The sequence below is a fragment of the Narcine bancroftii genome, chromosome 3, assembly GCF_036971445.1.
Source record: "Narcine bancroftii isolate sNarBan1 chromosome 3, sNarBan1.hap1, whole genome shotgun sequence".
Classification (NCBI taxonomy): Eukaryota; Metazoa; Chordata; class Chondrichthyes; order Torpediniformes; family Narcinidae; genus Narcine; species Narcine bancroftii.
Window position 1 is genome coordinate 287,723,217 of NC_091471.1, and position 14,393 is coordinate 287,737,609.

At 41.4% G+C, this 14,393-nt stretch overlaps 1 protein-coding gene across 3 annotated transcripts in view; it reads left to right on the plus strand.

Moving 5' to 3' along the window:
- LOC138758913 (dual specificity mitogen-activated protein kinase kinase 2) overlaps positions 1–14,393 on the plus strand; it is an 84,413-nt gene that overhangs the window by 55,790 nt on the left and 14,230 nt on the right. For 2 of the 3 annotated variants that reach the window (XM_069928523.1, XM_069928521.1), the window contains exons 8-9: positions 6,618–6,682; positions 8,127–8,188. In XM_069928523.1, coding sequence (XP_069784624.1) covers positions 6,618–6,682; positions 8,127–8,188 — 127 coding nt within the window. The remainder of the gene's footprint in view (positions 1–6,617; positions 6,683–8,126; positions 8,189–14,393) is intronic. The other variant, XM_069928522.1, reaches the window with a different exon arrangement.

Here is a 14,393-nt window from a genome sequence, read left to right on the forward strand (position 1 = left end):
TTTCATCACCCACGGGGGGTGGCACCACCCACTTTGGGAATCACTAATCTGTCACATGAAAATCACAAGAGGTGTGGTCCCAGAACAGATCCCTGTGGAATTCCACTTGTCACCGAACGGCAGGCAGAATACTTTCCTTCTACGACTACTCTGTGCTTCCTACATGCAAGCCAATGTTTTATCCACACAGCCAAGGTTCCATGGATCCCTTTCCTTATGGCTTCTGAACAAGTCTCTTATGAGGGACCTTACTAAAATGCATGTAGATCACATCCACTGTCTTACCCTCATCGATTTCTCTTGTTACCTTTCTCAAAAAAGTCAATTAGGCTCATGAGGCATGACCTTCCCTTCACAAAGCCATGCTGACTAGCCTTGAGTAGACTGTACTTCCCCCACTGAGAGGTCTGCCACCTCACCAGTTTCATTATCCAGTACTAGATCCAGTATGGCTTCTCATCAGCTGGTCTACATACTGTGTCAGGAATCCTTCACTAACACTCCTGACCAATTCATCCCCATCTATCCCAGAAAGTGCCAGTCAATTTTAGGGAAGTTGAAGTCTCCCATAATACAACCCTGTAATTCCTGCACCATTCAAAAATCTGGTGCTTATCTGCTCCTCAGTGTCCCGAGGGCTATTTGGGGGCCTATAGACTACTCCCTGTACAGTGATTGCTCTCTTCCTATTTCTGACTTGGTGTCTTTCCTCCAACCATATCTCTGTATTGGCCACAAAAGCCTCATAATGGCTTATTTGACTTTTGTTGGCACAGCTCTGGTCCTCGTGTTGAAAAATGGCAATTACAGATACCAAATTTGATCAAAAACTTAGAAGCAAGCCTAGCTCTCTTACACCTGCACTGATGAAGCAATTAAACATACCTGAGTAATCATAAACCAAATGTCCCAAACATGATGGTGCCCTGAAATGGTCAAACCAAAATCTATGCAAATAACCTTGAATAAAATCTTGAATGTGCACTTTAATCATGTGCGAATTGTTTGATTACAAACTTAAAACTGTGAAGCACGGGGGCAGATAAAGGAAAAAAAGTGTCTTTGTCCCAAACATATGGAGGGCGCTATATATTTGAGTTTCAGCTAACTGAAAGATTCAGCTTCTGCTTGGATTTGGATTATATGGTGAGATTAGCGACTGAGGTTCCTTTCATAGGCTCAGCATCAAAAGTACATGCGGTGACTGGAACTGTGAAAACTCATTTCTTTCCTGAGGTTTGAATTAGTCCAGTGGAAGATGGGTTAATTGTGCAAACTAAACTTCAATTTGTGTTTTCTATTCAAACCCTGCTCCACCTATTAGTTAACTTTATCTAGGTTCCAAAAATAACAAAGGTGGTCTCAGCCTTGGGAACTGCTCCACACGGTTCAGAGATTTATGCATGACCTGATTTTTGGCATGAATTCTATTTTCATCCCTCCCCCCACCCCCACCCCCCCTCCAAATATATTGATTTTCTTTTCTTTGACAAAAATCCATCTCATCCTAGAATCTGCTCTTAGCACAGCTGCTTGGGGTGATGAAATCCAAAGAATCACAATCCTCTTATTTTTTTAATGACTTGAGACAGAGTCCTGGCCTTCCCCATTTCCCCACTTTCATTGTGTTCTCTCCAAGACCAATGCATCAAGTTGTCGAAGTTTAACTCCTTTAACTATTATTAATCGATACAGCCTTTCAGATTGCAAACAAGTCTAGGTAAATGAACAACCATCTTGTATATCTATAATTTTTTGGATTATCTTGGCTATAAAGTACCTGAGGGTTATAGTTATGTGGGTTTTTTTTAGAACCTTCAGAACAACCTGAAGTACTTTACAGAGACACATCAAATTTTATCTTCACACATGCTTTTTATTAGAAAGGAATTTGAGATCAAAACAGATTTCTAAGAAATTAACTAGTTTTTCCAGTGTTCAGCTGCTCAAAAACATGATTCCATGCATATATTAAGGGTGTTGCTCCTCAGACTCTACTCTGCATGTCGATACTGTTAAACTCTTATTAACTCGAGAACACTGCATTCTGTGGCACCACAGCAGAAATTGAATGACTTTTTGTTGGAAGAATTGGAAGCACAAAGTTATACAGCCTCTTATGTAGCTGGTCCATTTATGAATAGATTCCCTATTTGGTAGATGTAGTTCTCTAAATGTTCTGAAGTTTAACCATCTGTGGCTGCTTAAATTTGAGATTGATTGCCATACCCCAGGTTTGTCTGACGAGTGTTGACTGGTTCTTGTTGATTGCATGGATTGTCCCATTGAGTTTTCCCACTTCCAGCCAAAGATGATTGAGTTAGATAGCAATGAACGTTCCCAAGACACTACCCTGGGAGGATAGTAATGTTGTGGTATAGTTGGCCTCTGATGTTTGCTTCCATCTTCTGTTGTGTCAGATGTGACCCCAGCCATGGTGATGTTTTCCTCTTGATGAACATTCATCTAGTTTTGACGCTGATGTAACACTCGATCAAATGCTGCTTTGATGTCAAGAGTAGTTTTAAGCTTGTGTGTGCTATTTCCTCACTAGTGCCAATTGGCTCCAGACTTGGTCTCCAGGCTTGGTTCAAAGAACTGAATTATAAAGGAGTGGAGAGAGTGACTGCCATTGACTTTCAGACATAATTTGACCTAATTTTTTTTTTCTTTGGCTTGGCTTCACGGACGAAGATTTATGGAGGGGGTAAAAAGTCCACGTCAGCTGCAGGCTCGTTTGTGGCTGACAAGTCCGAAGCGGGACAGGCAGACACGATTGCAGCGGTTGCAAGGGAAAATTGGTTGGTTGGGGTTGGGTGTTGGGTTTTTCCTCCTTTGCCTTTTGTCAGTGAGGTGGGCTCTGCGGTCTTCTTCAAAGGAGGTTGCTGCCCGCCAAACTGTGAGGCGCCAAGATGCACGGTTTGAGGCGTTATCAGCCCACTGGCGGTGGTCAATGTGGCAGGCACCAAGAGATTTCTTTAGGCAGTCCTTGTACCTTTTCTTTGGTGCACCTCTGTCACGGTGGCCAGTGGAGAGCTCGCCATATAATACGATCTTGGGAAGGCGATGGTCCTCCATTCTGGAGACGTGACCCATCCAGCGCAGCTGGATCTTCAGCAGCGTGGACTCGATGCTGTCGACCTCTGCCATCTCGAGTACTTCGACGTTAGGGGCGTAAGCGCTCCAATGGATGTTGAGGATGGAGTGGAGACAACGCTGGTGGAAGCGCTCTAGGAGCCGTAGGTGGTGCCGGTAGAGGACCCATGATTTGGAGCCGAACAGGAGTGTGGGTATGACAACGGCTCTGTATACGCTTATCTTTGTGAGGTTTTTCAGTTGGTTGTTTTTCCAGACTCTTTTGTGTAGTCTTCCAAAGGCGCTATTTGCCTTGGCGAGTCTGTTGTCTATCTCATTGTCGATCCTTGCATCTGATGAAATGGTGCAGCCGAGATAGGTAAACTGGTTGACCGTTTTGAGTTTTGTGTGCCCGATGGAGATGTGGGGGGGCTGGTAGTCATGGTGGGGAGCTGGCTGATGAAGGACCTCAGTTTTCTTCAGGCTGACTTCCAGGCCAAACATTTTGGCAGTTTCCGCAAAGCAGGAATTTGACCTAATAGGACATTAAGAACCCCTGGTTTAAAAAAAACAGTCACTGGATACCAAGGGAATAGTACAACATTGTGTGGGATCTTACCCCACACAGAAAAATGTTACTAAAAGTTGATCATCTCAGCTCCAGGCTGGACTTACTCAAGGCCTTGTCCCAGACACAACAAACTTCAGCAATGACCTGCTTTTCATCAATATTTGATCTAAGAATGTTTGCAGATGATTACTTGTAACACTGCTGCGTTTAATTTCTGTACTGTCAGTGTGACATTCTCCCAATTACAGTGTGGGTTTCCTTCAGTTGCTCTGGTTTGTCTTGTGAAATTTCAGATATGAGTTTTTGGCTAAATTGACCTTGGTGTATATAATCCTAGCGAAGTTGATGGGAATATGGGGAAAACATTTTTTTAAAAAGTGTGCAAATGGATACTTCATGTTGGTATGATTTTGATGGGCAGAAGGAATTGTTTTCAATATACCTCTCTGGCTCTTTAGTTCCATATGCATCAGAAAATAGACGAGTAGATTTCTACATTGTTGAGTCAATGCCATTAGTGTAACAAGGCTGGAAGAGCTTGGCTAATTCTGGAGCTAGTTAATTGTTCTGGTTGAATATTGTTTGATGTGCATCAGTTTTGGCCCTGACACAATCCTGGAATTCCCTTTATAGATGAAGAGGTAAACAAGATTTCTCAAAATGCTGGGGTGCAGTGCCCAGAAGTGCTGGTGAAACTCAGCAGGTTACATAGCGACATTAGGTGTAAAAGGCAGTTGACATTTCGGGCCTGAGCCCTTCTGAGGGAGTGCCTTAAATCAAGAAGATGTCCTAATAAAAGGAGGGGAAAGCAGAAGGGAGGAGACGTACAGGCAAGCAAGTGATGGGTGGATACAGGTGGAAAGGGAAATAAGAGATAGGAGCTAAGAGGTGATGGGTGGGGGGGGGCAGAGGTTGAAGAAAGATGGCTCTCTGATAGAAGGAAGAGAAGAAGCTGGAGGAAGGAAGGTGGAGCAATGAGTGTGAGAGAGAGGGAGGGAGGGGGTTAACAGAAATTGGAGGTTGATATTAAAGCTGTCTAGTTGAAGACAGAATACATGCTGCTGCAATTTATGAGTGGCCTCAGCTTGGCAGTGCATGAGGACCAAGGACAAACATGTCAGTTTGTCAATGGGGTGCAGCATTTAAGTGGATCACCACTGAGAAGTCCTTGCTCTTGCAGAAGACAGCGAAAATGTTCAATGAAGTGATTTTCCCACTTTGCATCCAGTCTTCCCATTATGAAGACAGTTGCATTGGGAACATCAGATGCAGTAGATGACCCCTACAGATTCACAGATGAAGTGTTGCTTCCCTTGGAAGGGCTACTTGGGACTCTGATTAGTGGTGAGGGAAGAGGTGTAAGTGCAAGTGTAACACTTATTGTGGTCACAGTGATAAGTGCCGGGGGGTGGGGGGTGCAATTGATGGGAAGGGATGATTGGACAAGGGATTTGTAGAGTAAGTGATCCCTACGGAAGGCACATAGGGGAGAGGGGGAGGTGTGGCTGGTGGGTGGGATCGCAGTGAAAATTGTGGAGAATATGTTGGATGCAAAGGCTGGTGGGGTGGTAGGTTTGGGCAAGGGAAACAATGTCATTGGTGCTCTGTGTGACTGAAGTTCTTGCAACATTTTTGTGTGCTGCGTTTGAGGAAGAGTGTTTTTTTTTAAATCTACTTCCTCCTGAGTTAATGTCAATGCAATCACAAAGAAGGCTCGCCAGTGGCTACATTTTGTAAAGTGTCTGAGGAGATTTGGTATGTCACTGAAGCCTCTTGTAAACTTCTATAATGTTCTGTGGAGAGCATTCTGGCTGGTTGCATCACTGCCTGGTACGGAGGTGCCAACTCTCAGGACAAGAATAAACTCCAGAAAGTTGTTGACTCAGCCTGCGACGTCACCAGACTTCACTCCATCAAGGACGTTGACATGAGGCACTGTCTTAAAAAACCAGCCTCTATCCACAAAGACCCCCTCCACCCAGGTCATGCCCTTGTCACTCTGCTACCATCGAGAAAAGATACAAGAGCCTAAAGACGAGCACTCAATGGCACAAGGGCAGCTTCTTCTCCGCTGCCATCAGATTGCTGAATAATCAATGAACCAAGGACTCTGCCTTACTTCTTCGTGCACTTTTTAAAAAATTTTTGTAGAAATGTTGTAAGATGGTTATAATTTGAATATTAATTTTGCTCTATGATACTGCTGCAAAACACCGAATTTCATGATTGTTCATCACGATAAATTCTGATTCTGAACTCTCTACCAGCTTTGGTCATTGGTTGGTTGTGGGATTGTTTCTCTGTCATTTCCACACTGTTTTTGTTTAGTGTAGTCCTGTGTTGTGACTACATTGGATTGAGTCCTCATTTATGGGTTTGGAAGAACTCGCAGCAGGCGCTTTATCTCACTGAACAAGATTGGTCTGCTTGCAGACATGTGGAGAACGTACAAGTTCCTTACAGACGCAGGTGCATTTGAACCCGGATCACTGCAGCTGTAATAGCATCACCTTAACTATAATGATACACAGAAGCAGGCCTTGCAGCCCAGCAAGCACACACCTTTAAAGTATTCTCCCTACATTCCCACGAACTCCAAACCCCCACCCCCCCCCAAAAAAACGACACACATTAGAGGAGCCGTTGACCCATAAACCTGCATGTTTTGGGAAAAATGTTAGAAATGCACAATAGGACCAGATGACAATGTTTGTCAGGCCCACGCATAGACGTAGGGAAGAGTCTGGGGAAATGGGCTGTCAGTCAAGATTCAGTCCATTGATGAGAAATGTTAATCCTTTCACTTTCTCTCCCTATTGCCTTATTTGACTTGCTCAGTATTTGCACTGTATTCTGTTCTTGGATGTCCAGGATTTTGCGTTGGACCCACTGTGATCATTGGGCCAGAGATCTGACTTGTAGCTTGGAACTATGAGTGCTTCAGCTGATTTATTCCCTTTCTATTATTCAGGGCACGGGATGGACAGTCGACCAGCCATGGCTATTTTTGAACTTCTGGACTATATTGTTAATGAGGTTTGTACTTGTTTATGGAAACAAAAGCTTGCTTTATAAAATGAAGAGTGTTCTATGAGCTGTAATTTGTATGATTCACTATTCCCTTTTTATATACAAACAAGCTCAATTCAAAACCTGCCACATTAGCAGTATAGGTACACAATACTTTATCCAGACATCTAAAATCTGGAAAGCTCCAAAATCCAGCAAATGGGGCGAGAGATGGCAGCGCAAGTCGGGCAGGTGAGGGGTAGAGACTGGCAGGGCGAGTCGGGTGGGCGGGAGACCGTCAGTGCGAGTCGAGCGGGCGAGGGGATGAGACTGGCAGCGCGATTCGGGCGGGTGAGGGGATAAGACTGGCAGCGCGGTTCGGGTGGGCGAGGGGAGGAGACAGGCAGTGCGAGTTGGGCAGGCGAGGGAGGGAGACCGGCAGCGCGATTCGGGCGGGTGAGGGGAGGAGACTGGCAGCGCAAGTTGAGCGGCCGAGGGAGGGAGACCGGCAGCGCGAGTCAGGCAGGCGAGGGGGGAGACCGGCAGTGCGAGTCGGGCGGGCGAGGGGGGAGACCAGCAGCGCGACTGGAAGGGGGTGGGTGTGGATATGGCAGTATAATTCGGGTGGGTTTAAATCTGGCTTTCCAAAATCCGGAAAAATCTGAAATTCAGAACACACTGTCCCCCAAGGGTTCCGGATAAAGGATTGTGTACCTGTACTTCATTTATACTCTGTCTGTTTTGACCAACGTGTGAAACATTTGGAGAAGCAGATATGTCTTCTTTGCTTCAATGGAAAAAGGGTCAGGCATGCAATATAATTCACTTTTACTGCATCTAGATGTCCTCTCACAATTGATATCTTCAAAATCATCTCCCACCTGCAACACTAAAGATCAGCACCCTGAATGGAATTAATTTTTTTTTTTAAATATTTAATCTAAATTTTATGTATTTAGAGTCCTCTTTATCATTTGCATCCTAATAATGCTGGGGAAATCTGGCATAACTGGCACTACTTCTGGAGCCCATATGGAGTCTAAAAATGATAGATCGAACACACAATTGGTTCAGGGCTTCTTGCAGGACAACAGAAGTTTGAACTGAACTTGTCTACAAAGGATCTCAACGCTGGTAGCAGTCAGCTCAATTTGGCTGTCTGGATCAATTTGTAAATTTAAAGATTTAGGTGTGAGTGAACTCTCTGCCTAAGAGGGTGGTGGAACCAGACTGAATGTTTTTAAGGTAGACCTTGGCATTCTTGAAAATAAATGAGAGTTTACTTGGGATAAGTGGAAATAAGTTGACCAAAGCAACAGGGTGTAAAGTAGAACGAGGTCATTTGAACATGATTTACTGGTATTGTCCAGTAATTAATTAACGTGCAGAATTGCAGGTTTTTGACTATCTGCCAGCCAATTGTATCGAGAGATAAAGTTTCTGGACCTGCTCACACTTTTTTTCATTCCAGCCACCACCTCAACTCCCTATTGGTGTATTTTCACAGGACTTTCAAGAGTTTGTAAATAAATGGTAAGTAATTGTGCTGTACACTTTTGTGAGTTAGGGTTCAGAACAGACAAAGCAAGGGATAAATAATCAAGTTATTCAGGTATTTTCATTGTACTATTTTATCAGATCTGTTGTATACCCTTGGCAAAAATGACACTGTCTCACTCTTACAATATCAACTGGTTTGAGTGTTGAAATTTAATTTGCTAACATTTTAAAGTCTAAGATGCATAATACTAAAATTGTAAAACCAGTATCAGATTCTCACCGCAATCACTTCCTCAGTCAGGAACTTGCCGTTTTTAATTTAAAAACTGCCTATTATCTATCCAGCTCCTATTCTTACATTATATCCCTTGGGTCTCCTTGGACTGTTAAGCTGGAATGTTCCTGGAATGCCAAATGTTGATTATACTGAATGGTTCTGTTAATGCCACCCTGCCACCTTTAGCTGCATTTGCTCTTGACCTTAACAATGAGACCCAAACTCAAATCTCTCCTTCATGCTTTGCAGTTCCCTACAAACGAGTTTAATTTTTGGCCTACCTAATGCATGACATTACTCTTCCTGACCTTTGTGTAGTTCACTCCCTTTGCCTATTTTGCAGGAGCAAAACTTCTCCATATTATAATCATTCACACCATCTAATGTCAACTACAAATCTGCTTATTCTCCTGCACTATTATCCAGGTTACTAGAAGATTGAGAGTAATAAATTAGTGGCGTAATGGTGTACTCAGTGGAGTCACTGCCCTGCAGTGCCGGAGACCCAGGTTCAATCCTGACCTTGGGTGTTGTCGGTGTTGAGTTACACTTTCGTCCTGTGACCACATGGGCTTGCTCCAAGTGCTCCTGTTTCTTTCCACCACCAAAGCTTTGCCGCTTAGTGTGTAAGTAAATGGTAGAAGGTGGGAGAGCTGAGCATGTGCAACTTTTTCCTTGTCTTCCAGTTAGCGGGCGCTCCCTTGTGGCCAGCTTCCTCCCATGCACATCAAAAGGTCTTTGGGATTTATCTGCCTTTATGCCTTCTTTGACATCTAATACAGGACTCCCTGGATTATGTATAATCCAACTTTGAGAAATCTGAATTCTCCCACATATTGTTAATCTATTTTTCAAGCTAATATTCATAAAATATTAATGACCAGATAACAATTTGTATTCCATTAAATTAATTTTGGTAATTCAATGAAATGAAAGAATTATAGCAAGCTCGGAGCAATACAATGCAGGTTATGATAGAAAATGGACATTTTTGACCAAAAAAAATGTTACTCGATGGATAGGTTTCTAGAAGATGTTTGTTGAGAACTATCAACTTCTATAGCTAATTCGACTACACAGCTTCACACTCTGTCTCCTCTATAGAGTCCATTCCTTCCTCTCAATTCCTCATTCTCTATCAAATCTGGTCCCAGGACAAGGTCTTTCATGCCAGATCATCAGAGATGTCGTCTTCCTTCAAACAGCATAGCTTTCTTTCTATCATGATCAACTCAACCCTCACCCGTATATCCCCCTCTTCCCCCACATGCAACAAGGACGGGATTTACTTTGTCCTCACCTACCACCCCATCAGCCTCCACATCCAATATATCATCCAGCACCCTTTCCTGCTCCCCCCCCCCCCCCGCCTTCCACAGGGATATCTCCCTCATTCATTTCTTCCTTCCCACCAATCTCCCCCTTTGTAACTACCCCTTTGTCCACAGGAGGTGTTCCACTTGTACCAACACCTCCTTCTACAGTGGTCACCTATTGTATCTGGATTCTTTTGCCCTTCTGCAAACTTGCCTCTGCAATGTAAGATGACATGTTATTTTAAATATAACTTGCTTCACTATGCCTCCTCATCAATTTTTCATCCCATCCATTATTTCTAGCTTGTGATATGGTGATCATTGTTCCATATTGCCTATTGACATCACTTTGCTCTTCATACATATGCATGTGATTTTCTCAGATATTTGCTCCTCTTTCTTCCCCTTGCTATTTAACTATCCCCGTTAACATTGAAGCACTAATTATAACCAAATAAATTCAAAGTTAAGGTACAGGTGGAGAAAAGGCTGTTCAAGCGCAGTAAAAAGTTTGGGATTTTCACATTTTTAGACAGTTTATTTTTTTTTTCTCCAGCCCCCCCCGCCCCCCCAAAAAAATGGATCAAAATTAATATCACGATTGTGAACAAACACCAGAAACATATCATCGACAGCACAATAGGCATTAAACTAAATCAATTTAACTAAACCTTTACACAATCTATGTTGATTTTTCAACATATAAACTTGATAACAATTTGTCAAGAGCTTTAAATGCTATCATAGGAACTCCTACCGGCAAAGATTGGAATAAAACAAGCAGTCTGGGAAAAACATTCATTCGGACAGTTTCAATTCTACCAATTAATGAAGAGCAAAGTGATGTCAATAGGCAATTTTCCTGGTGGGTTTTTTAAATTAGATTAAAATGTAAACATTTTCCTGTTTTTTTTTAATTAGATTAAACTGTAAACATTTTCCTGGTGGGTTTTTTTAATTAGATTAAAATGTAAACATTTTCCTGGTGGGTTTTTTTAATTAGATTAAAATGTAAACATTTTCCTGGTGGGTTTTTATAAATTAGATTAAAATGTAAACATTTTCCTGGTGGTTTTTTTAAAATTAGATTAAGCTGTAAACATTTTCCTGGTGGGTTTTTAAAAAAAATAGATTAATAGAAAAAAATAAGAATTGTTTTGGATAGGGAATAACCCACCCAAAATTTTTTTAAAAAGCTACTTTGCATGCAGGAAATCCATAATTAAATAAATGCTTCTAAGAGTTGGGTCAGGTGGCATCTGTGGAAATAGAAGCAGAGTTGAGGTTTTGTGTTGAAAAGTAATAGATTATCAGGTTTCATTGGTCTAGAGAGGGCTTCAAATAACTAAGCATTTTTATCTCTCCCTTCATCTTAAAACTGTATGAACCCAATTATGAAAAGTTACTGAAGGAGATAAAGGCAGGTATGCTCAGATGGGAGATCTCCCCATATCATTAATTGGTAGAATTGAAACTGTCCGAATGAATGTTTTTCCCAGACTGCTTGTTTTATTCCAGTCTTTGCCGGTAGGAGTTCCTATGATAGCATTTAAAGCTCTTGACAAATTGTTATCAAGTTTATATGGCAAAATAAAAAGCCTAGAATTAGACTTTTGTTATTATCAGGCCTTAATTTTCCCCACATTAAATATTACTACTGAGCAGAAGCACAACTGAGGACCCTGATTTCATGGATAACAAATTATATGGAAACGGGTTGGGTGAGTATGAACAAAATTCATGCCCCAATATTTCTTTGAAAGGGCTACCATTCCTAAGCCAAGCAAACTGGAAGAAATTAAAAATAGAGAATGAATTGATTAAATTCACAATGAAAACTTGCTTGGCTATTAGAAAATAACTAAAGTTTTTTTAACTCTATATCCAGAGCATTACAAATAGTAGCTATCCCAGAATTCCTGCCTGAAAAAGTAGACAATGGCTTTAGAAAATAGGCAGATAAAGAGCTCACTATTGTGGATCAGCTCCTTGTGGGGTAACTTTGAAATCATATGAACACCTTCAGAAAGAATTTGGTTTGTCAGGGATGGATTTTTTGTTTTAGATTTCTTCAAGTGCGGCACTACTTACAGACACGTGCAAATTGGGAGCAGATATGTAGAAAAGATTTTCATGCTGGACTATGCAGGGAGTGATAAAGGAGAACCTGATAGTTCACTTACACAGATGGCTTCAAGATAACGTAACAGGAAACACGATGGAAATGAAACCGAAATGGGAAGTAGAAATTAACATTTATTTGGATTACAGATGAAATGCCTTGATGGTCACGTTAACAAGTAATCCTACTTGGAGAGAGTTTGAATGGAAAATTTAAATAAGATTATTTAAGACTCCTCATGTGTTGGCGAGGTACAGGAGCATCTCAGAATTATGTTGGAGAGAATGCGGGAAGATTGGAGATCTAACCCATGTTTTTTGGGACTGTCTTGAAGTATATCAATATTGGAGAGAGTTTCAGGTGGAATTTAAGCAAATCATGGGGGTAGACCTACGTATGGAGGCAGCATGTCAAATATTAGGAGTGGCTGCGGAGGACATAGATACCAAAAACCAGGTATGTTTACTTGGGGTGTTGCAGTTGAAGATGATTATAGCATTATGGAGAAATGTAAAACCACCAACTGTCCAACAACAGAAGGAACGATTTTTAAAAAAAGTGTACATTTGATGAAAGCGTAACAGCTAAACTTCAACTAAGGACCGATGTTTTCAGCCGGTAATACTACAGTTACAGGTGTACCACAATTGATTAAGGATATAACCTCCATATTCTCAGTGGTGGGGTGGTGGGGTGCATGTAGCACTCTACATGCAATTGGAGTAATGTACACAGATGAGATGTGTATATATAGTGATGAATACAGTGATAAATTGAATAAGATTTATTCTGACCCTCTCTTTAAGCTGGAAAGAGTCACGATGGGCATATGAAGAAGTGTATGTTTAAATATAAAGGTGACTGCATATTGTTTAGAATAAGTTTGTGGGTGCCTCTATGAACAGAACTTGAATACGATAGATTGATGCGCTGCACACATCTGTTACATGAATGCTCACATGATATGATTGCACATGGAAATAAAAGTTGAGTTCAGAAAATTAATAGAATCATAGAACCAGAATGGGCTCCTTTAGCCCACTTTCTGCACACATGCCAGTTGCCTGCATTGGTCCACATTCTACCATCCCTTTTCTGTACGTACTTGTCCAAATACCCTTTGAATGTTGTAATTGTATCTGTCTCTGCCACTTCCTCTGACAGGTCATTATGCTAATCAGCACCCTGTCTAGAAAGGTTTCCCTCTTTTGCTTTAAATTTACCCCCTTTCTCTTTAAACCTCTGCCACCGAGGTTTAGATTCCCCTGCCATAGACAAAAAAAATATATAATTCAACTAGCTGTCCTATAGATGCCCCTCATAATTTTATAAATCTCCATTGGGTCACTTCCTAGCCTTATACGTTCCAGCGAAAATAAGACCTAGCCTATCCAATCTCCCCTTATAACTACAACCATTCATTTCGGGCAACAATCTGGCGAATCTCTTCTTTGCTCTTTCTATTCCTACTGCATCCTTCCTGTAATGTGGTGACCAGGGTAGAGCACAATACTCCATGCTAGGAGTTAACATGACTCTTGCTTCACTTTCCACGGACGCTGCCTGACCTACTGACACTGCCTGACCTGCTCGATGATCCTCTGTGTGGGAGAAGTCTCCAATATTAAGTACCATTATTGGGGGATTGAATTTGGGTTCAGAGCAAAAACTGGAGTCTTTCATTATTGCACAATTGCATGGAAACAAATAATGAAAGAGATTTGATTTATTACCTTCAATACAAGCCCTGAATCTCCATTTGATTTGTTTGGCATAAGAAAAGTTTCATTGGATTTGTATAGAGAGAAGAGGAGTGAAGGCAGGGGTTTTCTTGATGCTTTACTTTTGGTATGATTTTTAAATGTATTAAAATGATAAATAAAATATTACAAAAAAGAGATTTCATTGTTATGAATCCAATTGAGCTTAATTTCAAGATACTAGCTTACTTTGTGAAGCAAATCATCGTTAATACCTGAACTACTTGTTCTAACGTCCAAGAGATGAACTTCAAATGGATGGTATATTCCTTCTGCACTCTGATATATACAGCCTTGGAAGATACTGGAGTTGTCACCAACCAGATGCCCTTTACAACTCATTAGCTAGTTTCTCAGAAATGCCACTTGAGAGCACAGCACAATAATTTGATAGTTAAACAAGAAACTCTACAGGGGTTGGGTGCAGTACACCAACATGCTGGAGAAACTCAGTAGGTCACGCAGCATCCGTTGGAAGTATTTATAATTTGATAGATTTCAGTTTGTTATATTTGCTCAATGTTAGAGCTTTATGGAACTTGATGAGGTGAATAGGGATCAATTAACTTCAATGACTGATAAGTCAGTAAGAAGAGAACATAATTTATAAAAAAAACCTGAAGGGAAGTCGGTAAAAATCTTTGGAAAGTTGTTAGGACACGACATTTGAGGGAATTTGAGATATTTGATAAACCCAATAGGAACCTTGTGAGGTCCTTGAAGTCCCAGAGTAAATGTGGTTTTGAGTTTGTGATGAATTTAA